The sequence below is a fragment of the Trachinotus anak genome, unplaced genomic scaffold, assembly GCF_046630095.1.
Source record: "Trachinotus anak isolate AG129_WGS33_773 ecotype Australia unplaced genomic scaffold, CSIRO_AGI_Tana_v1 ptg000013l, whole genome shotgun sequence".
Classification (NCBI taxonomy): Eukaryota; Metazoa; Chordata; class Actinopteri; order Carangiformes; family Carangidae; genus Trachinotus; species Trachinotus anak.
In genome coordinates this window covers 20,143,205-20,166,830 of record NW_027273864.1, presented here as the reverse complement: position 1 = coordinate 20,166,830, position 23,626 = coordinate 20,143,205, and the positions used below count along the sequence as shown (strand labels likewise).

At 39.1% G+C, this 23,626-nt stretch overlaps 1 protein-coding gene across 1 annotated transcript in view; it reads right to left on the bottom strand.

The window, feature by feature from the left end:
• The window catches only part of LOC139630564 (protein phosphatase 1 regulatory subunit 1A-like), a 36,457-nt gene extending 13,853 nt beyond the window's left edge, over nt 1-22,604 (bottom strand). The window contains exons 1-4 of the mRNA XM_071494136.1: nt 22,313-22,604; nt 18,759-18,968; nt 18,385-18,476; nt 4,732-4,792 (exon numbers count right to left, since the gene is read on the bottom strand). Coding sequence (XP_071350237.1) covers nt 4,732-4,792; nt 18,385-18,476; nt 18,759-18,834 — 229 coding nt within the window. The 5' untranslated portion in view covers nt 18,835-18,968; nt 22,313-22,604. The remainder of the gene's footprint in view (nt 1-4,731; nt 4,793-18,384; nt 18,477-18,758; nt 18,969-22,312) is intronic.
• Nucleotides 22,605-23,626: the final 1,022 nt, after the last annotated feature.

The window sequence follows — 23,626 nt, the reverse complement described above, 5'->3', positions numbered from 1 at the left end:
CCTTGAGAGTCCTCATAACACTCCTGGTTTAAGTCGTCTCTTTCTGATGAGATCCATTAAGGGCTTGATTTAAACATGAATCTTATATTTTGTATATTTTTGTCACATACTCAGAGTTTCATGTATTCATGTTTCAGGTGCAGACCAGCTGCTGCTGCTGGTGCTTGTCGGGATGAAGTATCTCACTTCATTTCACTACATCGGGAGGGCATGTGGTTATGTCCTCCATCTTCAAAGCACATGTAGTGTAGGTGACTTGTTGAAATGTTCAGAGAAGCAATTAGTAACGCAACGCTTTAGTAGCTCATCATCAGGAAACACAACACACCAAAACAGAAGCCAGTGAAGTAGCTTGAAGTTTAACAAAGTTGGATATTCTATCTTTGTTTTGCTTTGTTTTAGCTCAATCAAGTTGTTTCTTTGTCTCTCTCCAGGAATCAGTTCAGATGTAAGCTGGCCTCCTCTCCAGAGGAGAATCAAATCAGACACTCTTTAACACAGTTCCTGCTTCCTCATTATTTAGCCCTCAGCCTGTGTCCCAGTTGACTGTACATCTGTGGCTGTTCTTCTGATGTGCTGTTGAGGTTCGTGGTGCACAGGACAGAGCAATCTGCAGAGCCTTAAATAATGCAGAGCTCTGTCTGATGTGGGTTACACCATTACTGCACCAGCACAGCTCTTCTCCCGCATCAACATATCTATTCCTCCCCCTCCCCCTCCCATGTGGCACATCCTAATTCTCATGTACACACACACACACACACACACACACACACAAACACACAACTGTAACTGTCTCAGTCTCTGATTGTGTCCGTTTGTCTAATTTGATGTCTGTCTTTGCCTCTATTAGTCTGTGACGATCCCTTTGTCTGTGGCTCTAATTTTGTTTTTATCTCTATCTTCAATCTTTCCACGACATGGCTGTCTTTCTCAGAATTTATCATTTTGAAGACACACACACACACACACACACACATATATATATATATATATATATATATATATATATATATACATATTTAAACAAGTACATACAGCTTTCTTTTCTCCAATATACAATGCCTTATCTATCAAATATTTATTTATATTATATTACAATATAACATTTATAAATATGTATTTATTTTTATTTGTATTATTTCTATTTTTATTTTTTAGTAACCCTTATGGGGAACTAGTTTGTTTGCAGTTACACTTGACAAAAGAGACACCTGTTGAAAAAGGCAGAAATTTCAATGCACAATAATGTGTGAATAATAGATGTTAAGTCACAGAAACTCATTTCAAAAGTATTTGTTGGTATGCTTCAAAATATAATTTATAGAAATAATTGAGAGTCCCATTTTCACCTCCTACACCAACAATAGTACATTGTAAATCAATTTTAACCAATTTCATATTTGTTAAAGAAAATCCAAATAAAAAGATACTAGATACTGCATATTAAGATCAGTGAGACCATACCAAACCCATCAGAGTATAATTTGCATCAATTCTGATTCAGGTCCCAGGTCGGACCTTGGTTGCCCAAGAACAAACGACATAACGACTTTTACTGTGAACAACAACATCTGTCAATGAATTTTTGAAGTGCACTGTCATTGTCTCTGATGTGAATCACAGCACGTTACTTCCTCATTGAGAGGATATTAAAAGACCATGGAAGCCACAAAAACAATCATGATCTAATAACTCTATCACACATAATAGGCTGCTGAGCTGTTGACCTTATGTGGAGCACTTGTATAGGCTAATTTTGTACTCAGCTGGAGGTAACAGCTTGAACCAGCAACAGACTGAACGTATTATTGAACTGAAGACAGTCAGGATCATTTTCAGTCAATCATGTCCACTTATGTGACTCAACTGAGGAGCATCTGAACAGTGATTTGGAAAAGTCAGGGAATCATGAAATTTAGGATTAATTCTCTGGGGGGCCATGAACATCCAGAGAACATTTCATGATAATCCATCCAATAGTTGTTGAGATATTTTAATTTGGACCAAATCAGCGGGTAAAAGCAATGTTAGCTCCACCAAGGAGGTTGTTTTCATCCATGTCTGTTTGTATGTTTATTTGTCAGCAGGATTACACAAAAAGTACTGAACAAATTTGCACCAAACTTGGTGAAGGGATGGGGAGAAAATATAAAATTTTGGTGCTGATCGAGTTAAAAACTGTGGATTCAGGATTTTTTTTCACCTTCATTTTTGTCAGTTTCTCAGGAAATGATGTAGGGATCTTGATGTAAAACATCAGCCATATATATGGTGTTGATGATTTTTTACAGTTTGGTACAATCTGGAGCTGACAGATGTGGGCAGGATTGTTTGGCCTTGGTGGCGGTATGCACTGGTTTGATTAATGAAAAGCCAATATCGAGACACATCTAAAAAAATACCAGTGAACTAAGCAAGGCATTGGAAACTTTGTATACGAGGAGAATCCTGAGACCTGTTTTATTTTCGATGGACTATCTCTTGACATTTTTTCAAAAATGATGCTGATTTAATCCAAAAATAAAACATTTGAAACATAGTAAATATGCCTTCAAAACAACAGTGTAACACCATAATAAAAAATGCACTTTAAGTAACACACTTTCCTTCTTGTGATCTCTTGTGCTCTCTCTCAGATTCCTCTTGTTTTTTCGCAGTTCCATCACATTGATAGCTTCTTTAAGTTTCCTCCTTCTCTTCTCTCTGTTCTTATCTCTAAACTGGAGGATTGTGGAGGGTTTTCTCTGCACTTTCTTTCAAATCGGATCAAAGTCGATTCTGAGACGCTCTACATCCTCAGCACCCAATTATGGAATCAAACACGGAGACAAGCACATGTAATCACATACACACACACACACATAGACACACATTAGGCAAACAGATGGCAGGCAAATACACCCATTTTTAATCATATTCAATTAGAAAGAGTGTTGTTTTCAAGATAATTCACTAATTAAGTCAAGTCTCTGTGATAAATATGACAATGGCAGTCGCTGCCGGTAACCACCAGCTCTTATTTATTCATACAAAACAGAGAATATCACCCTCTGTTTTCTCGCCTGGAGAAAATTACTCTCTCTGTCCTGTATTCCCATCTGATCATCTCTTAATTCTGCAGCAGGTCACACACTCACACACCGGAGTACAGCAGAGGCAGGGAGGGAAGCGGGGAGCCAATGGATGACTCATAGAATAGGATCACACTCTAGAGGAGCGCTGTTGTGTTTGATCATTAAGATCCCATGAGAATACACACACACGCACGCACGCACACGCACACACACGCACACACACGCGCACACACACACACGGCTGTTTTTGTTGCTGTAATGCAGCAGCAAGATTCATCTGGTGCATAATAAGACTGAGATGTAACATCACAGCAATCAAAATAAGAAATGTCTGTAGGTGTGTGATACATATTGTGATGATTGTAACTTGTCAGTGTGCGTGTCTATTTACCTGCATTAATCACATTGAGGGGAAAACAATTTCCACACAAAGTCACATTTTGGAGGCCCATTCCCCATCTGGGTACAAAAACCAAGTCCCCACAAGGTTTGACATTTATTTTGATGTCCAGGTTAGGCTTTGGTTAGAGGATAATTCTGGTTTATTACTCATTATCTTACTTTTGAGGTTATGTCAATAATTTCTATGGATTATAATTACACTGTTCTCCAATAATTGCTGAGAGGGACACAACATAATAAGTCCAAAGGGGTAGACCAAACCAACACTCTACTAGATTACCTACCCCGCTTTATTATGAGGTACAACTGAAAATGGCCCCAAGTGAAACGTTGTTGATGATATCCCACTGTCCTAAAGTTGGTAACAGATGAAGCTAGTCTGTTAACAACTGACATTTTGGGTGAATATTTCTTTCTTTTCCAAATCTGTCTGGCTGACTAAGACTGAGATGAGATTGACTTTAACGCAGAAAAAATGCAGAGCACTCATTCAACAAAAATGAATGACGGCAATGAAGGAATAAATGAGGGCACACGGTCAAAATAACAAAATAACTGAAGGCTCCATCAACAAAATGCAGGGTCATCCACAGTGTGTGAAATACTCAAACGTGGTGTGCACCTGCAAAGCTCAGCATTGGAACTGAACCCTTTACTGCAATTATATTTTGATCAATTCTGGACCCGACCCCTGACCTGATCAGTAGGCTAATTCTGTAAAATGTGCTCTGAGCTGTGATGCACAGGCAAAGACTGTAGGGGTGCACAACAACAAAGCACATGGATGTTAAAATAATTAAATAAAATAAAACTAGATAAATAAATAAAGACACAGTGACAGGTGCAGATCCTGCAGGTAGCACACTACAACAAGATTTCAGTGAATTACTTCCACTTGTGTTTCCTCTTGCTCAGTATGGCTTGATGGCATAGGCACTCATCCCGCCTCTCCAAAACCATGCATAATATTACACACAGCTGGATGCCCTCATTCATTATTTATGTCTTCTGACATGACACCAGGATTTAACTGTTTACTGACTGACCTTGTGTGCAATTCTGACACTGGGGAGCTGTTCTGAAAGATTTGTAGAATAGCAGCAGACTAGAAAATCTCTGAGCGTGTTATTTTGTGTTGACATTTAAGCACTGTTTTTCCACTTTCATAAAAAAAAGACACAAGACATAAAATAAAGAGAGTGGGAGTGGAGCCACATGTCTGCGTGTGTGTGTTTGTATGGAAGTGCCTTACCAGGTGATGATTGATCACTGGATGCCACTAGAGTGGCAGGAGTTGGTCTACGTCTTCTGATCTGAAAAAGTAGAACAGTTTCATGCTGACGGTGGAAAAAACAGGTTCCATTGAAATGTTTGATACCATCACAGTTAAGTTGTTAATAAGCTTTTGAAACTAAGAATAAGATCAAGACCTTGACTCTTGAAGATACTGAAGTTTGAAGTGTTAAGTGATAAATCTCAAGCACTTTCTGGCTCTAAATCAACACAGACTTTGCCCTCTAAAGGTCTAATGGGTTATATTGGCTTCACCAATCAAAATGCTAAGCAGTGCACTGAAATTTGCATACTCGTATTTCGCAGCCAGTCAGGGAGATTCTATCCCTGTTCCCTCAGGACCTGGAGTATGGCAATCATTACCCAAACCAGCATCCTCTGTCCCTTATGATGCTGGCAGCCCAAACCACAGCCTGTGTTATCCATATTTGGGTCTCTTACAGTTTGAAGATGTCTGAGCTGGGGGAGAGCAGTGCTGGCTCTCACAGTGCTGTGCAGTGAGCTCAGCAGGGCACCCTGCCACCACCTACTTACTTCTTGGCTCAGAAATAGTGGAGTGTGGCAGCTGTGAGGCATTCTGGGGTAGTATACGATAAGACATGCACATTTCACTGAGCTGCCTCAGCAGTTTGTGTTCAAACCTATAGCGGTTAGAAAGCTCCGCCTGTGGGTATAAAAATGATGCAAACAAGTCTTTGAAGGAAATGTCAGAATGCACTAAATTTTACCATTGATTTGACTGGATTCCACTGGGAATAGGGACAACAGAGGTAAAACTGCAGGGGTTAAAATAAATAGTGACCTTATTAACTGTAACTTTTAATTTAGGATCTCTGTCTCTGAACATGCAAACATCACTGTGTGTCACCATGCTCTGTGTTGGCTATCAAAAAAGTATTAGTGTTAGGTCCATTAATATTGGTTTTCTACAAACGTGTAACTACTAGTTTGGTAAAAAAAATGATGCAATGCATACTTCCTTCTGTACTTTAGGTCCAACTCTACACCAGAATATTTCAGCACAAGAATAACCCTTCAGCACATCTGCATTTTGTTGGTTTTTACAATGGGAAACACATGACTGTTCACAAAGACTTACCCACTGACACATTAACAGAAAATGCACTTTTCACTTGTCACCTATTCCCAAGTTCTAGAATGTCATTTTTATCCCAGAGCTGAGAGACACTTTCAGAGGCAAACATGAAATGCCTGGTTTTGCAACTCTCAAATGAAATTAGTACGGCATCCATGTCCCTAAATCTTATGACACCAGAGATCTTTGAGGGAAAGTGATTAACACAGGAATACATTTTCAGTTACCTTCAGGATCAAATGATTATGCTTCTCATATACTGCTCTATAAACCGAAAAGGCTAAGATATAAGAATTTAAATAGACAGTCCATTATTCACCAACACAAACACACACAGACACACACAAACACACACACACACACACAATCCTTACACACAGCCGACAGGTTGCTGATGAATACTGGGAATCATGTGAGCTCCAGTCCTCCATACGTCTTTTCTAAATGCTGCTTGTGACCTTAAAAAGCAATTTCACTTCAGCCGACACAGTGCAGCATCACATAGCATTTCATAAAATATTTTAGCTTGGTAAGAAATCTGTTGAGATGAGAAATTAAAGATCAAAGTTTGAGCAAAATCGAGAGCAAAAGGTTTGAGCTATGCTATACTTTATAATGGAAAGCAAAAATATAGGTCTCCCTTTGTACAGCAGAAGTTAAACTCTAACCAGTGACGGAAAATTGGAAATTGAATCATTGACCTTGGATTACAATCCCAAGGTGCAGGTTTGACTTTGAGGCTTTGTTGTGTCAAAACAAAAATGCAAGAGGAAAGTATGAAATCACACAAAATCGTAAGAAGCACAAAAGACAACAATGAACATCACTTCTTCACTTTTTAATTGTTTCTCTGTCTGCTGCTGCCCCTCTATTCAGGAAATCGTAGAACCCTGCAATAACAGTGTAGCAGACATCCCTGGCCTGGCATCAGTCCCAAGCTTTTGAAGAAGTTCATAAGGACACATGGCGGAGCCAGTTGCTGGTAACTACATGTCATCTCCAGGGAAACCACCCTAGAGTTTGTGTTGAAGAAGTTCCCAACACCAACCACTCAATAATATCTCAGCCATCAAATTTCATTTCATTTCTCAGTATCATTTAGTAGAAGAGCCGTCTAGTTAATAGCCAAAACAAATTCTTTCCTACCACTGACCAATTTATTATAGTTTATCAGCTATTGACTGAACCATTTCTTTTACTCCACTTTTCATCTTGCTGATTATAAGATGTTGCATTTTTCCAGTATTATTTAGTCATAATAAATTCCTTTGTTGTCCTGTTGTGTTCCTTTGAAATAGAGATTAGAGATCCGTTAAATCGAGACTTCACGGTTTCTGATATTTTACTGATTGGTCTCATATTAATTAATAAATGTATTAATCAAAGTTCCTCTCTTGAAGTAGAAAGTGGTGCCCTGTCAATGAGGATTATTATTTTTTAATGTGTGGTCTTTGTAATTATACAACAGTATGCCACTGTACACACACATATACAAATGCATACAGATTTGTAGTTTGAGTCCTGCTTGGTGTTAAACCTAAACCAACTAAGCTTTACATTAAAATGACAGGAGATCCAGATGTAACTGCAGACACAACGTGCAGCAATTAAAAATGAGCAGTCAGAAGAATCTCAGTAGCACAGTCTGATTGGGAATTCAGATCTGAGGAGGCTTCATTTCCTTTCACATCACAACCATGGGTTACAGGAAGGCTGTGTGAAGACGAAGAAGCATTGGCTGCCTTTTCTTTTCGCTAACAGGCCGGCAGATATGTGTTACTGTTTTGTACACTTTACTGCTGACCTTATATCCTGAGATACATGCCAGCTTTTCAGTGTTGCCTGCCTTTTGCTTTTTTTCTTTTCTGTATCCGCGCTCTGTGTCTCTAATGGTAGTCTCTTCACACAGGTAGAGGAAGGCTTTTCTTTGCCTGAGACTGCTCCTTTTCTCACCGGATAGTAATCCAGTCACATAAAACCACAAATAAATCCGGGTATATATATTTGCACCTGCATGTGCCCACGAACAATACAGTATGCAGTGCTGTGTGAATGCAATGTTTCTTCACCGCACCACATTGAAGGAAACTGGGCAACCCCGTCTCCTGGAAATTCTTATAGTACTGACCTGCTGTGGATGACGGACGTACAAAGCACGCGACCGTCACACCAGAGAGCGGGATTTACAGTCCCGTCCATGGTTTGGTTTAGGCAACAAAAGCACTTTGGTTAAGGTTAGGGAAAGACTGTGTTTCACGTTAAACTAGATTTGTCCTGTATCAACATTTTTGTGACTTATCAACTAATTAACAACTGTCTTCTATAAGTTAGTAGAAAATGTAAACTGGCTGCAATAACTTTTCCTACAAAATGTACTTTCCATTGAAAATCAATAGCATATAAACATAGTTTCTGAGTGACAGGGCTGAACAGGATGATTTTCCAACACATGGTTATAAGTTGGACAAGCTTTTTAAGTCTGCAAACCAAAAACAGAAATAGCCACCACTTGCTTCTTCCCTATCTGCATGCTGGAGTTAAATGTTTCTTTTTCTGTTAAGCAGAAGTCACACCTCTTCCACAGATAAATTAAAACCTAACACAGGAAGCAAAATCCAACAACAAGCAGTCGCTGGCGCTGCCTTTGAGTTATGGGGAGATGCTAGGTGTAAATTGCAGCCAACTGATTTAGACACGGTATCGATATACAATATCTGAATACAACACACTGGTTTGAACCATGCAGGCTATGGTTTGTTCTTATGCTGACAATACTTACAGCATAAAGCATCTTTGAGGAATTGCTCAGGAATCTTACAAATCTTACTAAATAAGCACATTGCACTCAAAATCCTCGCCATTGGCAAGGACCAGGCTTCAGAAATTACCCACCCACACCCTATAGCCCACATATTCATATGAAATACATTTAAATCCTGATGCACAACGCAAATTTCAGTGCAACCTGACTCAGCTCCCTTGTGAAAGTCACATGGATCTCATGTAACCTCACACCTACATCTTTTCACTGCCAGCAGCCAGAAGAACGTTATCTAAGTTAAAAACTTGAATTAAAAAAGTGAAAAGGAAGGTTAAAAACTAGCTGATGCAAATAAAGAATAAAGGCTGACTGTAAAACCATGTTTAATATAATATGTAATATATGTAATATAATATAATGTATGTTCATTTTACCTGGGGAAAGTATGAGATCTGTTTGCTTCATTAGCATCAAACAGTGGCCATTTTAGAGAATTTTTTTTTTTTTTGGTAAGAATTTTCAAATATTCTCCAGAGATTACCTCTGGTAAGAACAAGCTACCAGAGTAACAGTAAAATTAATAGATTTAGCATACTCAAATATGAATATAGTGAAAAACACCACACACTCATTTGTGAGTGGTGTGTATACTGTGGTATAAGTGTATATAGATAAATACAGAGGATATACTTCATTAGCCCCGGGGGAAGTTTGATTTAAAAATAAAAACTATTTTAACTTATAATTTATGAGGCTCTGTGCAACTCCATACATCTGCTGCACTACAGGTCCCCTCAGCAAGGTCTCCCATGTAGTTGTATCACAAGCTACATGGCTCACAAAGCCACAGATGATCATGCCTCTGCTCTCCTGGATGCCAGCTTAATGAACAGCCCCCCCCCCCCGTGGTGTCAGATCAGTGATCATTTAAATCACATCAGACTGTAGGTCCGTTTTTTTTTTTTTCCTCCTGACGTTTTGTTTTTGTTAACTGATTTTTCCTGTGTTTCCAAAGAGCCAAGGTTTTGAAAACTACAATAGAAATGTTCTACTAAGTACTCTTGTGCATACTACAAATCTGTTTACTAATATTTTAGCCTTGTGTGTGGATTTGGTCGCCATTTCAGAAAATCCGCCCTGCTGGCTCACATTAACAAGCCATGGCTGTGTGGAACAAGTTATACTCAGAATCATTGTTATTCTCCTCAGCCAGCAGCAGAGTGAACTCCCTGATCCTTTGCTCACACGAATACCACCGCTTACTGGATGGACTCAACCCCTCAAACCTCTATGCCTGCTTTTCAACCCACAATCCATTTAAAATGCAGTTCTGTCAGTCCTCACAACAATGAACAAAAACAGCCGTCGAAAGTGATGGGTGGGCAGGAAAAGCCTTGCATGCCTGATATTCTTGTTGTGTGGGGCAGTGGACAAAATACCCTTGGCTGGAAAATACAAGTCAAGCCAAGAGAAGGCAGAGCAGAATCCCTCCGCAGACCCCAATGGTGTATGTACGAAAAGAGGGAAAAGAACTGCAAAATCAACCAAGGTTATGCATGATCAATATATTCCTTTCCTTGCTAAAACATTAGCACAGACCTTTTCATGGTTGCAAACACTGTCGCAGTCGCAGATACAGAATATATAGATATCCATTTTATCTATCCTACATTGGAGCTGACTGATGATACATCTTCAGGCAATGCTCATAAAATAGTTAGGAAGTATCAATCTGACAAAACAAGTGTGTTGTTTGAGCTGTTAAAGAGGACCTGGATTATTCAGGATGATGAGGTATCTCAGTAGCATAATATTTGGCATTTTGTTTGATTCAGTCCATGTATCATATGATCAATGTGTTTTCATGTGAACACATTTAAATTTCAGTGGAACTGCATTACAAGAGTTAGAGGACGTACAGCTATTGGTCATGTTTCATCACTTGAAACAGAATTAACCTTGGGAGTTGTTGTTATCATGGAATAATCTAACTCATACTTAACTGAGGTGGCAGAGGTGGAAAAGTTCAAAATCTACTTTGGGGAATCCGGAAGTGTAATAACTTGACCTCCTAACCGTGATTTGCCTTTGAGAAAATCAATGGTAGTTTTGTAATCCCTGTGCTATCAGAGTCGCTCTGTGACCTTCAGCAGAACAATGTGTTTGCATCACTCAGCACACTGAATCAGAAAAAAGGGCATTCATGCCCAGTAAATTGCTGCAGAAATAAAGGTTAAAGAAAACTTCTCCAAAACCTTCTTACTGGGTGGGCCAAAGCACTGCTGAGCTGTCAAGGAATCGTAGGAATTCAGTACAATACACTGGGCCAGTACAGTCTGAGAGGATTCATGTGATTCCTCATCCTTCATCCTACCATCTGAAATATGATATTGTTCAGGCTAAAATCAGTGCTCAGCCATTATAAATCCTCTCAGTCTTGGCTCTGAATAGAAATAATCATTGTAATCAAAGAACTCTGAAAACCTCTAACACTGACTTGTACTTTCTGCTATCTCAGTTTCTTCAGTTCTCGAGCCTCCGTCTCACTTTCTATCAAATGAGATAGAAATCATCTTCTCTCTCACTTCTCTCAACCACCTGCAGATGGGGAGCAAGGGGGCTAGATGCAACACACAAGCTATAATTTTCTCTCCATAATAGATAGAAGGAAAGTTTTGCTGAGAATAAAAAAGGTAAATACCAAAGGTTTATCATAATAAATAACTGGTGCGTTACAGCCTATAAGTTACCTGCTCAGGCCTGTTATTTTGCAGCAGCTGTGAAACTGTAAAGGTGCTTGTATTTCAATCTACAAATCCACCAACCAAAATTTGTCAGTTTTGAAACAATGAGTTCTTGAGTTCTGTCAGTTTTGCCTTCCGAAAGGACTGTTACTGTCACATTTGAGGCTAAGCTAATTTTAGCTGTGTGAGTTGGTTAAAAACGTCATCTCTGGCTGAATTTTTACTGTTTCTTGCTGACTTTAAAATGAGAATCTTGTAAAATATGGGTCTGGAATATGCAGTTGATGGCACCATACATGGTGTCATGTTAAAGCGGGAAAAAAAGCCAGCATCCTCGTTAGTCCTGGTTTCCCATGTATGATAAGGGAAAAAATTAAGTTTAGATTGTTATTCTATTGTTACATAGCAATGTTGGGCTGAGTAGTTTCTGCTTAATATTTTCAAATACTTACTTTACATATCAGTTTGAACAATATAGGCTTAATTACCACAGACATAACAACCCACACATACAAAGAGGGCGTATTGCTCCCACATTTGGTTATGATTAGATTTCAGTGCGTCTATGATGTGAATTTTCCTTTACTGTACTTGCAAAGTTACCGTAGCAGTGCAGCATTTATTTGGTGTAAATCAGTAAGTGGTACCTGAAATCATCACCTATGTTTTCACTTTCAACACTGCAAGAAGAAAGGCTGCTAGGATGACTAGACTGGACTAGCAAATGTGTTTTCTTGGGTAACATTAGCTGGGCTCGCTTGAGTACAAACTTTGCCAAATAGGAGCAGGACAGAGCTACTAATATTACGTTAAACTCTGACAGCATCCAAGACCAGCTTCAACACAAGAGGGAAATACTACACAGTCTATATGCTACTTGAACAGGGCTAAAGTTAGCTAGCTAGTTAGCGGTTGATAAGAGCCTTGTCCTCATGAAGAAACACCCAGACACTAGTGTACAGGTAGTGAGCTAGGTGGCTTGACAGGCCTGCTGTGTGGTTTACACGGGTTTAGCAAATGGTCGTTTGCACTAAAAGTTAAGGTACCACTTTCTGATAAGGCACCGTTTGTAAAGGGTTTGTGAGCTGTAGTTAACGACTCTAGTAATGGTTAATAAATAATTTACCAATGCTTTGAAGATTATTTAGAAACCATTAATAAGAACAGCTTGTGCATTATGTAAAACTGATTTATTAACGAAGCAGTTTATTACACCTCATAAAGCATTTAAAAGTGGTGCCTTATCAGAAAGTGGTACCAAAATGACAGATACAAATCTGCTGTTTCTAAGAAGTAATGGGTATATCTCCTAAAGTTAAAACTATATATTTAAAGAGGTTTTAATTGCCTTAATATGCAAGCAATATGTATCTTGTGAGAATGATAATTATCTTCTGCATTAAAATGTTCTTGGGAAATGGCCATCCTGCGGCAATGCAGAGTAGAACTGCTATGTTCTCAAGGAAGGACAAAGATGGTCTGACACGTCAGCAGAGGGAATATTAGAGAGGACATTGATTCAGCCGTGAAACATCTGTGATAAAAGACCATTACCTTAAAATGTCACGATTCATCCTCTCAACATGGAATATATTGTCTGAGCAAGTGCTAATCTAAATGACAAATGAAATGAATGAGTCCAAATCAGCTGTCTGGGGAAGATGTGGTGTTTTTTTTTTTTTTTCTTTTCTGTGAACAACATTGTCACTCAAAAACTGTGAACGAAAAAAGTTTAATCTATAGGTAAACCAACTGTGTTAATGGTGTTTTATGTCGAACAACTACAACCTTTACATGATTATTGCACTAATCAGTCTACTGTCTCAGTCTGGTGGTAATGGATTAATTAGTATGTGTATGATTGCACTTAATATTAACATAGACATCATGCAGAACTAAAGCAATAGTTTTACATTTTGGGAAATATTCACTGTCTTGTTGAGAGTTAGATGAGGAGGCCAATAACACAAGCATGTCTGAATGTTTAAGGTCACAGCTTGCAGCCCATAAGTTTAGCTTAGAGCAAAGACTGGAAACTGCTCTGCAACATGTACAACCCCTCAAACCCTTGGAAACACCATCATATATTCAGTAGTTCTGTTTAATAGAGGTTGCTGTCATGTTCAAGCCCTTATGGGCCCGTATTGTGTGAATACTAAAACAATGGTTCCACATTTTGAGAAATAAACTTATTGAGAAGCTCAGCACCACTCTCGTGGCTGTCCGCTAAATACTATCTGGAACCAGGAGGTTATCTTAGCATAGCATAAAGACTGGAAGCAGGAGGAAACAGCCTGTCTGGTTTAATCAAATATAAAAAATATACCCATCAGCACCTCTAAGGCTGCATCAGAATGACAATAGCCCTGCACAGCCCTCTCATTCATTTTAATGGGCCAGTCTGTCACACAGTCTGTCAGGCTAGCTGTGTATCTGCTTTATATTTAACAAATTTATATTAGAGTGGCAGCGATCCTCTCATCTAACACTCAGCAAGAATGTAAACAAGCATATTTCCTAAAATGTCAAACTACCCCTTGAAATATTCATTCATACTGTAATAAAATATATTACATGTTAGAAACTGACATGTGCTTTAATTACATCTGCATCTTTCAAATAGATACCTAGTAAAAAGTTGACAAAATGGTCTATAGAGATGCACAAACAGATTGGAAGATACGGATACAACTAGACAAATACAAACATTAACAGTGAAAAGAATATATAAGTAATTGCCAAATAAAAGAAAAAAAACAAAAAATAAAGATAATCTAGTTGCTACTATCTGTACATCATCCTCTGACACCATCAGGTCTTGGCTTCTATCAGGTACAGTCAGTTTGTGCTCATAGGTACACAGTGAACTCTAATGTAAAGTTACAGTATGATAACGGCAGGACACACTGTATCTGTGTGTGGATAAGAGATTGTGTGTGGATGAGTGTGTGCTGTTGTTGCGAGGATCTGACCTCGGGGAGGCTGTTCTGACTGACGTGCAGTTCTCCACGGAGGCTGATTCACCATGCTGGGAGGTGTCAGGTTGCAAAGATTACTGAACCATGGGTGAGGTCCCCTGTTGCGTGCTTGCAAACATATTATATATATATATATATTTATTTTTTAATTTTTATTTATTTTTACTTTTTTTATTTTTACATCTACAGATTTCCTTTTTTATTTATTTTTTCTTTATATCTGACTAGTATGTTGCTGGGCTGTCTGTCTTAGTCAGCTGTCTCACACAAAAAAACACACTTAATAGGCAGCATGCCATGCAGGCTCTGTTGCCACTCACAGTGGTCGTAGGATACACTTTCAATTTATTCTAAGAGGGTAAAGTCCCAGTGGCAATCAGACAAGCTTTTGGTCATGCTTGCTGAGGCTGAGAGCAAAGAACTCTCTTGCGTTTTTGCAGAAGACGTAAACTGAACTTGACTTGTATACAGCTAAAAGGAGATCTGTCTGCTGGGGAAGAGGAGTGGGTAAGCACCAGGATGGATGTGTTCCTGTACTGAATCACTAAAACCTCAACCTAGACACTTAATAAAATAAATACAGACAGTGGACACCAAGTCCCTGACACCAGACACAAACAAAATAGAGACATGACCAACTTTAATTACATCTATATCTTTCAAACAGATGGCAAACATGGCAAAGTTGACAAAATAGTCCACAGAGATGCACAAACAGGCTGGAAGGTACAGATATACACATAGGCACAACTAGTCAAACACACAGTACATTCATTTTTACAAATGTGCCACAGGCACCAATTGAAAGACAGCGTTCCTAATATTACTTGGCTAATTACACGCCAACGTAATTAGCTCCACACCAACCCAAACTAATGAGTTTCAGGCCTGGATAATCAGGCCATCCAACCTTTAGGCTCGTCTGCTGGCAGCTGTATTGACGTTCTAATCCTGATCTCAATCCAGGTTGATTTGGCGACACTCGTGTTGGTAGCAAGTGCAGTTTAATACTACAGCAAACACTCATTGAGTAGCTCAGTAGCTTAGAAATACAGCAAGTGTGTGTCTGTTTACAGTGCAGCCAAACAAACTCACACTGCTCATCTTGGTTTGATTTCATGCGTAACATTGTCAAAAAAATGTCCAAAATGACCATGTCTTGTTTGTCACGACCATGTTTTGATGCATGTCGCTGTCACTGCTAACTGCGGTGACAAATACATTGTTCCTGCTTCACTATAATAGTGTGAAGTAGTCAACTAGCAGCAGTAGGAAATGTTGATTTTGCATAAAGTAAACCGTGAGGCTGATATCAATGTGATAACATTTTAAAAAATCTGATGATAGATTACATGCATGTGTAATTTCCAGTAAACACCGTGTACACAATTTGAAGGGCATTTGACCATTGCAACAAAGACTTAATTACTGAATGTAAATGCATTGAATTGCTATAGTTGGAAAATGGTGACCATACATTGAATAAATATACATGTAAAAAGATAATTTTGTAGGTTTTAAATAATTTATTCCAAAATGTGGCAATTATAAGGTCGGAGGCAAATAATGAAATTATGTGAAATTCTTTACTCAGTATCTCTGGAACATGTAAGGTCATGCTTTATGTACTCTGTTGTGAAGAGTTGGTTCTTTCTTCTACTGAACTTGTCTTTCGCTAAAAAGTGTAGTTCTTCTGTAGTTACAGTGCAGTGTACATCCTTCCAAACTGCAGCTACGACAGATGGAGGATACAAGCTGAGGAAGGTTGGCTGACATCTACGGAACTCAAAACCCAATTAGCTGAAACCCATCGGATACATCCTCCTTTTCTCCATTTCTTACTGCAAACCTTTTTGCATGTCATCGCAGGAAAAACACAGGTGCAATTAATAATATTGACAATGACAGCATTATGATTAAGTGAGCTAGTTGGGCTTTGTTGTTGTTCATGCTGTGTCACTGTCATGCCGTACTGGGACATTTAATGGAACTGAGCCATTGTTAACGAATTTGGTTTCACCTGTGCTTTTCCTGCTATAAGACAAGTCTGCTGTGAAAAGGTCTGTTGGCTGCACCAGAGGTGATTTAGGACAAAGTATCCTGTATTTTAGCTTTGTTATTAATCTTGAGATTAAGATTAAGGCTTTATTAGTCCTACAGTGGGGAAATTTGCAGAGTTACAGCAGCAGAGTGGACAGTGCAAAAGAAGAAAAAATAATGTCGGTATCAACTACTTAAGGAAAAGATAAATAGATAATAATATAATATGTACATTTGGAGATTTACAAAAAAGATTAGATTGGATGTGTTTGGATGAGTTTAGATGAGTTTGTAGAGATCTGTTTTCACTTTGGCATTTCGACTTGAAAACTAGGGGTGAGCACTTTTTAAAGGTACTGCAGTGTGAACTGTGCTGCTACACGGAGAGCTGCCGTGTTAGCTATGAGAAAAACCAACTGCAAAAATCTTTGATATTACATCAAGTTTTCATTGTTTAAGATAAAAAACCATGACAAAGATTGTGAAAATGATTTGTGCATTAAAGCTACAGCTCCATACACTGAGGATGGAGGTTATTTCACTTAAGCACAGGCAATTTTCTCCTTAAATGCAGAGCTGGACATTCCTGACTGAAATACTTGCATGAAGTTCTGGACATGATAAGGCTGCAGGTTTTGTAACATCTGTCACGTTTGCTGTATATCACTGGTGTTCATTCTGTCAAATCATGTCACACCCAGCCAAGCTCTCACTCCAATACATGTACACACCAACAATAATTCATCTATTTCACATGCAGTTCTTCTTAACTGAGCCTTTTAGACTCATAAGACTTGACCAGAAGTTCTAACTCAATCTGAATCTGATTAATCTGGTCAATCTGAACCTTGACCATACTCCCAAACCATCCCACAAAATGTCTGGACAAGGGCAAACTCATACACATACACACTGCACACATGCACAAAGGAGTCCTCCTAACATCTACTTTTCCTCTGAGTCTCACTGTCTCAGTGGAGAAGAGTGATGAGCAGAAGGAGAGAGAGAGAGAGAGAGAGAGAGAGAGAGAGAGAGAGAGAGAGACATAGACGGGTTGTAGTCAGACTCATAAATCTTGGCTGGATTTACTCGAGACTCATTCATTATGAATGACCTGTCCTGTTCATATTATATTTATAAAAATGAGAAATTGGGACACATCTTTTCACTATATTCTCTACAGGCACTTTAACTGCACCCTACTTACTCACTAAAAGAGTTCCTTGCTCTTGTGTCATAAAGTGATGTTGAGTTTATAGGATCCTAAACTAAGTGATTAAATTACTTTTTGCATCTTTTAATATTTTCAAACTTGCCTTAAACTGAGCCATGTCAGGCAACCTAATGATATATCTGAGGTTGAAATGAAGAAACTATCACACTGCATGACAGCAGTTTGATAGGATACAAGTTTAACTTTTGATACCACACAACGTTTGTCAGTATCTCACCACTGTACAGTACATGCAGTCAGTTATTTAAACAAAAGCAAGAAACACTGAACCCCTGGAGATACATCTGTATGCTACAACACCCATTTTCAACACTGCTGAAGCACTATGTGTCCCTAAGAACCTGCTGCTCTGTGGCTGCAGGTGGAAAAATCAATCTTAAATTCATCATGTTCACTTTAGCGCAGCATTCAAAAGATACAGTCTGCTAAGTAGGTGGATGGATGTAATAAGACACTGATACTGATGTGGTTTCTTTAAAGCAGCAATTTATTAACATCATGATTTATTCCAGCCTTTTGGACACAGCACACTGCCTTTTTCATTCCAGTTGAGTTTGCTTGGTTATGACTGCACATGCTGGCTTTAATGACTGGAATAAATTTCCTCAAAGCGACAATTATAAACTTTGATTTCCTAAACATTCAATAATGTCACTGATGCATAAAGAGACCGTTAATAGCCTAAAAGTCCCATATCATCCACATCACTTCCTCCTCCTCCCACCTTGCTCCTGTTCTCCTCTCCCCCCTCCTCCTTACCTGTTCAGCTGCCTCTGGGTCCAGATGGGTGTCCAGAAGGGGGACGGTGAACTGTATCTTCCTGGGGCTCCCGGTTTCCATGGTGTCACTGGCTGTCAGAGAGGAGGTCAGGACGAAGAGCAGGAGGAGGAGGAGGAGAAAGGGATAATCCGAGGAAGGAAAATCCGTACAAAAGAGGGAGAGTATAGCGCTCAATGAAGGTGGCTGAAACAAAATATTAAGTGGGCTCCAGCTTAGGAGAAAATAAAGATTGTTTTACTTTCGGTCTGACTATTTTCTGCTCTTAACCTGTATCTTTTCACACACTTTTCCCAGATTACCTTGCTTTTTGGCACCCTACTTCTATTCTACCCTATTTTTTCTATCCTCAGCACCTGCTGGTTTCTCTGTTGGGGCTTCACTCTCCGTCCTCTCTGTCTCTCCCGGCTCATAGCACGGAGGCAAGGGCATTCTGGGCTAGGAACACCTCTCCTTCGCTCTCATTCGCTGTGCCTGACTCCCTCTCACACTAAGTCCCACCCTCTCTTCACATTTCTTTCCATCTGTATTGGATGTCTGAGATCAGGGCTGTTCTGCAGCAATGCCTGCACAGAGGGGAGAGTGAGGATGACAAAGACATACTTTCTCTCTCTCTCTATCTTGGTTGGAAAGATGCATCATCTGGCTTCTACTTGAAGAGAAAATATTTTTAAAATCACCATCCTACACATGCTTAAATATACACTAAACTTCCAAATACAAAGAGTCTCCTGAATGAGTCATATACACAATGACTCTCTCACACTTAAGTTATATCTTTATACATATTCTGACAAATGTCAATACAAGGGCACAAGTAATTTCACTAAATATGTTTAATGAATAATTGTTGTACACAGAGATCTATACTGTGTATTTCATTAATAAAAAAAACAAGAAGACAATTCTGAGCTTTAAACTTGACCTGTAATTTAAGATGAAGCCGTCAAATGCTAATCTGAGCTTTGTTCATATCTGACCAAGCTTGTGCTCACTGCCGCCTGGCCAGCACAATCTTTATTGATCATCTCTAGCCTGAGTGTCCCTATATCCCACATCTACTGGGACCTGATACCTGACACCAGACAAGAAGTGTACAATGGGTGTTTAGTTCTGCATTTGCAGGAGCCTACATTTTGGGGAGACCATTTTCTCCAGGCAGTAACCCTCTCAGAAATATTATGATTTGTTAAACAAATATAACACTATCACAACAGGTTTTAAGACAGTACTTCATCAATTTAGCGTTGCACTCATGACACTGCCCTATAAACACTAATGTAGCTGTGTGACTGAGTGATAATGTTACACCACTGTGTGGGGGTTCCCCATTGGCCACTGCTATTTCAAAATGAATTGGCACAAACAGTTTCTATTACGTCACCAGTGGACATTAATGTATATGTGTGTAACAACACTGTGGTTTTATAAATCAGGATTTTGTGCAGAGCAGCAGCTTAGAAGTGGAAGTGTAATCTTAATGGGCCATATTTCATACGTCTTATATTGTCTTATCAGCATAAACAGAAAAATATGTAAATGAGAGCAGTTTTATTGGGAATTCAGCTGTATTAAAATACTGTATATGTGAGAAGAGAGTGTGGGGGAGAATCAAACAGATAAAGGCTGAAACCAGATGACACGAGGCAGAATGAAAATACAACACAACGACATTATGAATATGTTAATCAGTGCATTATTTCATAGTGCAACTTTTGAACTGGCTTTAATAACTTTTCATTTAAAGCAGCTATTTGTTTCCGCAACAGTTTTCAACAACTACTCCTCAATTTCACACATTCACCATATGTGGTCCAGCCCCTTAATACATTTTGACCTTGTCTTGTTTATTCCATGAATTCCTCTTCCTTGTCAAAACCTGGCGCCTACATTAGCCACAGCACAGCTCAGCTGTGGCGATGTGGTCGTAGCAACTAATAGAAGCTGCTAGCCTCAAGGAGAGATGATGAGTGGACTACAAAGGTCTGGGAACCTCGTTTCTTTATAACTCCAAACTTCCAGATTTTATTCATTTTCAAACTTGTGGCCTTCAGCCCCAGTTGATGAATGCTTTTTACTTATTTTGCCATAGAAGGAGCCACAAAAGGCTTTATACAACTTTTTCATTTTATTTCATAACACATATTGAGTAGTATTCCCCAAGACCCAAAAAAGGTCCCTTTAACTTTACCTACTGACCATGTAAGAACATTATACATTAGACTGTTTGTTTTTGCATTTTTCCTTGATTTGCTGGTTCACAGATGAGACAGATAGAAACATGGTGACAGTAAGGGAGAAGTGGATGCAACAAAGGTCCCCAGCATGGAATTGAACCAGGGATAAAATGACCACAAGCTACACACCCCTGCCCTTAATAGTCCCTGGATGGTCTGGGAAAGATTTACAGTGAGCTGGGTGAAGACAATATTTTCCCTCACAAAATGAAGCAACTGACCTTAAGAACTCCCTCTCTATATATCCATGTGTAAATAAATGAAAACAACATCAGAATCCTTTTTGATTTTTTTAACCCAGCCATTATGTTGCTGTGCTAGAGCTGCACACAAATCCTCCACACAAAAGACACATTTTCTTTTTCTTGTAGCTGAAAATGAAAGACTGGCAATGATAATAAAGAGCTTCCACTGTCAGCCCTTCCAGAATTATGTCTTTGTCATCAAAGCAGAGAAGTGTGTTAATAAGAGGCCACGTGCTTTGTGTGAGTTCGTGCATTTGTGTTTGAGAGAGAGGGAGCTGACAACAGCTGGCTGCATTTTCTCCTATACAGCCTCTGATGTTTGCAGAATATGCGAAGAAAGCACTGGTCAAACTGCACATTCTCTTTATCTCTCAATAAGCAGCATATTGTTTGTGTCTCTGGCTGAGCAAGCTTCAAAGAAAAAAGCCTAAAGCCATTTGCATAGTTTACTGGTAAAGGTTTTTTTTTATTTCTAACTGAATTAATAGAGTTTCATTAAGGTCATATATTGGTCCCTGGCAATGGTTTTGATTTTCATCAGACATCATGCAGTGATGGGCAATCCTTAGGACTGCATTTTGAACACAAACTACAATTACTACTATTGCAAGTCAGACAAAGAAAAACAATAAAAAGCAACTATTACTGGTAATAATCAAACCAAACCACCCACATACATCCAGCTTCACTCCCACCTGCCTTCATCCGTCCAGCCAATTATCTCTTAAAGTAGATGAGAGTGCTGCATATATGTCCTCCAACCTAAATGACCATACCCTCTGACACAACTCCAGCATTTCTATTAAAATAAGGACCTAATTAAGGTTAAAGGGTGTTTGTCATCATGGATACTATAATATACAGGTGGATAAGGTTATAGAAAAAACAAGGTTATGCTTAAAAGAAACTCCCACGTTTAAGTCTATTCTTTTGTCAATTCATCCCTGTAAACCATGTAAAATAAAAAAATTAAAAAAAGAGCAGGATTTTTTTTTTCACTCACCACTGCACTGCAGGGACATCTGTTCTGCGAGTGATGGCCGGAAACTATATTAAGCTATAATGTTAAATTAAATTGTGGTCTCCTTTATATATCTCCTGGCCTTCTGTTGTAAAATGAAGTGAATGAAAAAGAAATCTGTGCCATTTGATTTTCAATTACTCCTAAACAGTCTGCCAATCGTCTTTAGTATTATATGGATATGTGGTAAGAATGAAAAACAATGGCTGCCTGGAACTATAGAAAAAATGCTTCCAAAAATCTAAATCACAGCAGCACGGTTTGCAAAATGGTAAACTGTAATTCAGTGCAGGCACTAGTCCCACTGACTATATAAAAAACACTAGTATGGTCCGTTAAAGGAGCTCTTTGTAAGTTTTGCTATTGCTACATATAGCCCACGTTAGCATTAACAGCTGTTTACTTACCTGACTTGCTGAGAGCTTCAGCCATCGTTGCGTTTACAGCACACGAGGTTATAACACACCCTCTGAGCAGTGCTACTTCCTTAAATCAGACCGAATGCTACTCTGTATCGGAAAGTGAGGAGGCAGACCAACTGGGATGGGGCTAGACGGTTAGCACGCTCATTTCAGTAGAAGAAAAAAAGTGATAGAAATAGAAGCAAAACAGGAGGGCTGCTTTCCACCTCTGGAGACAGCTCTTGGTGTTTCTTATGTTAAACAGATGTTTACCTACCAGTCAATGCTAACGTTGGTTATATTTGCTTCAAAATAAGCATTATACTGTACATATTGAAGAATTCAATCTTTGCTTTTTTTTTACTGTACTTTATGAGATGACACAATCACCACTTTGTGTTTTGCAGTCGGGAGAGCACACCCCTGCAGTTTACCCTTGATATTGCTGTTGCTTTTTTTTTTTTTTGTGAAAACACATTCACTCACCCTGTGGCCATTAAAGCCTGTTGTGTGTGACAAATTGTGCTGTGTCATGACCATGACCAGAGACGGCTGAGACCTCCATCTCCGCTCTTCAACATGGCTGCTTTCCAAGATGATGATCGTGAGGGAGAGTGGGAGCAGTGGGGGTCGAGGAAAGGTCAGCAAGCCATAGATAGATAAGGAAAAGTTATTTACCAGAAGAGTAAGTGCTGTTTATGTTAGGTTGATGTATACAGTAAGTGACAATAACAAAACAGTATCTTTATATCTTTTCTCTCTCACTCTGTATTAGTCTGTTTCAGTCTCACCCCCCATCCGTCTGTCTGGTATAATTGCTGCACACACAGGCTTTTTGCCCGAGCCCCCCTGTAGACTCATGAATTTCAGATGAGTTGAGTCTGTCTTTAACTGAGCTGTGCTGATCAGAGGCTACAGCTGCGTGCACAGAGCAGCACCCACACCCAGATCTGTCTTGTGCATTTTTTGTCCCCACTTGAGTTTTGTTACCTCTGTTGTTTCTGATATGACATTGTCATCGGTCTTGTTATAGGTGTAGACCTACTGTACACTCAGAAATCCTGGTGGGGGATCCCTTTTTGATTTTTTTTTTTTCTCAAAACTCATCTTCAGTACTCCTGGTAAGAATGAAGCGGTGTGTTTTGTTTTGTTTGTATGTTGCATTGTATCATTGTGTTTTCTGGATGATTGCTGCTAGATTTGGCTGGGCCTTTCTAAAAAGTCCTGAGAGACAGCAGAGCTTTGTGATGGAGGGCTTTGTGATGGAGGGCTGGCTCATCTTGATTCTTCCTTGTTTTTACAACACCAACCCTTTTTGAA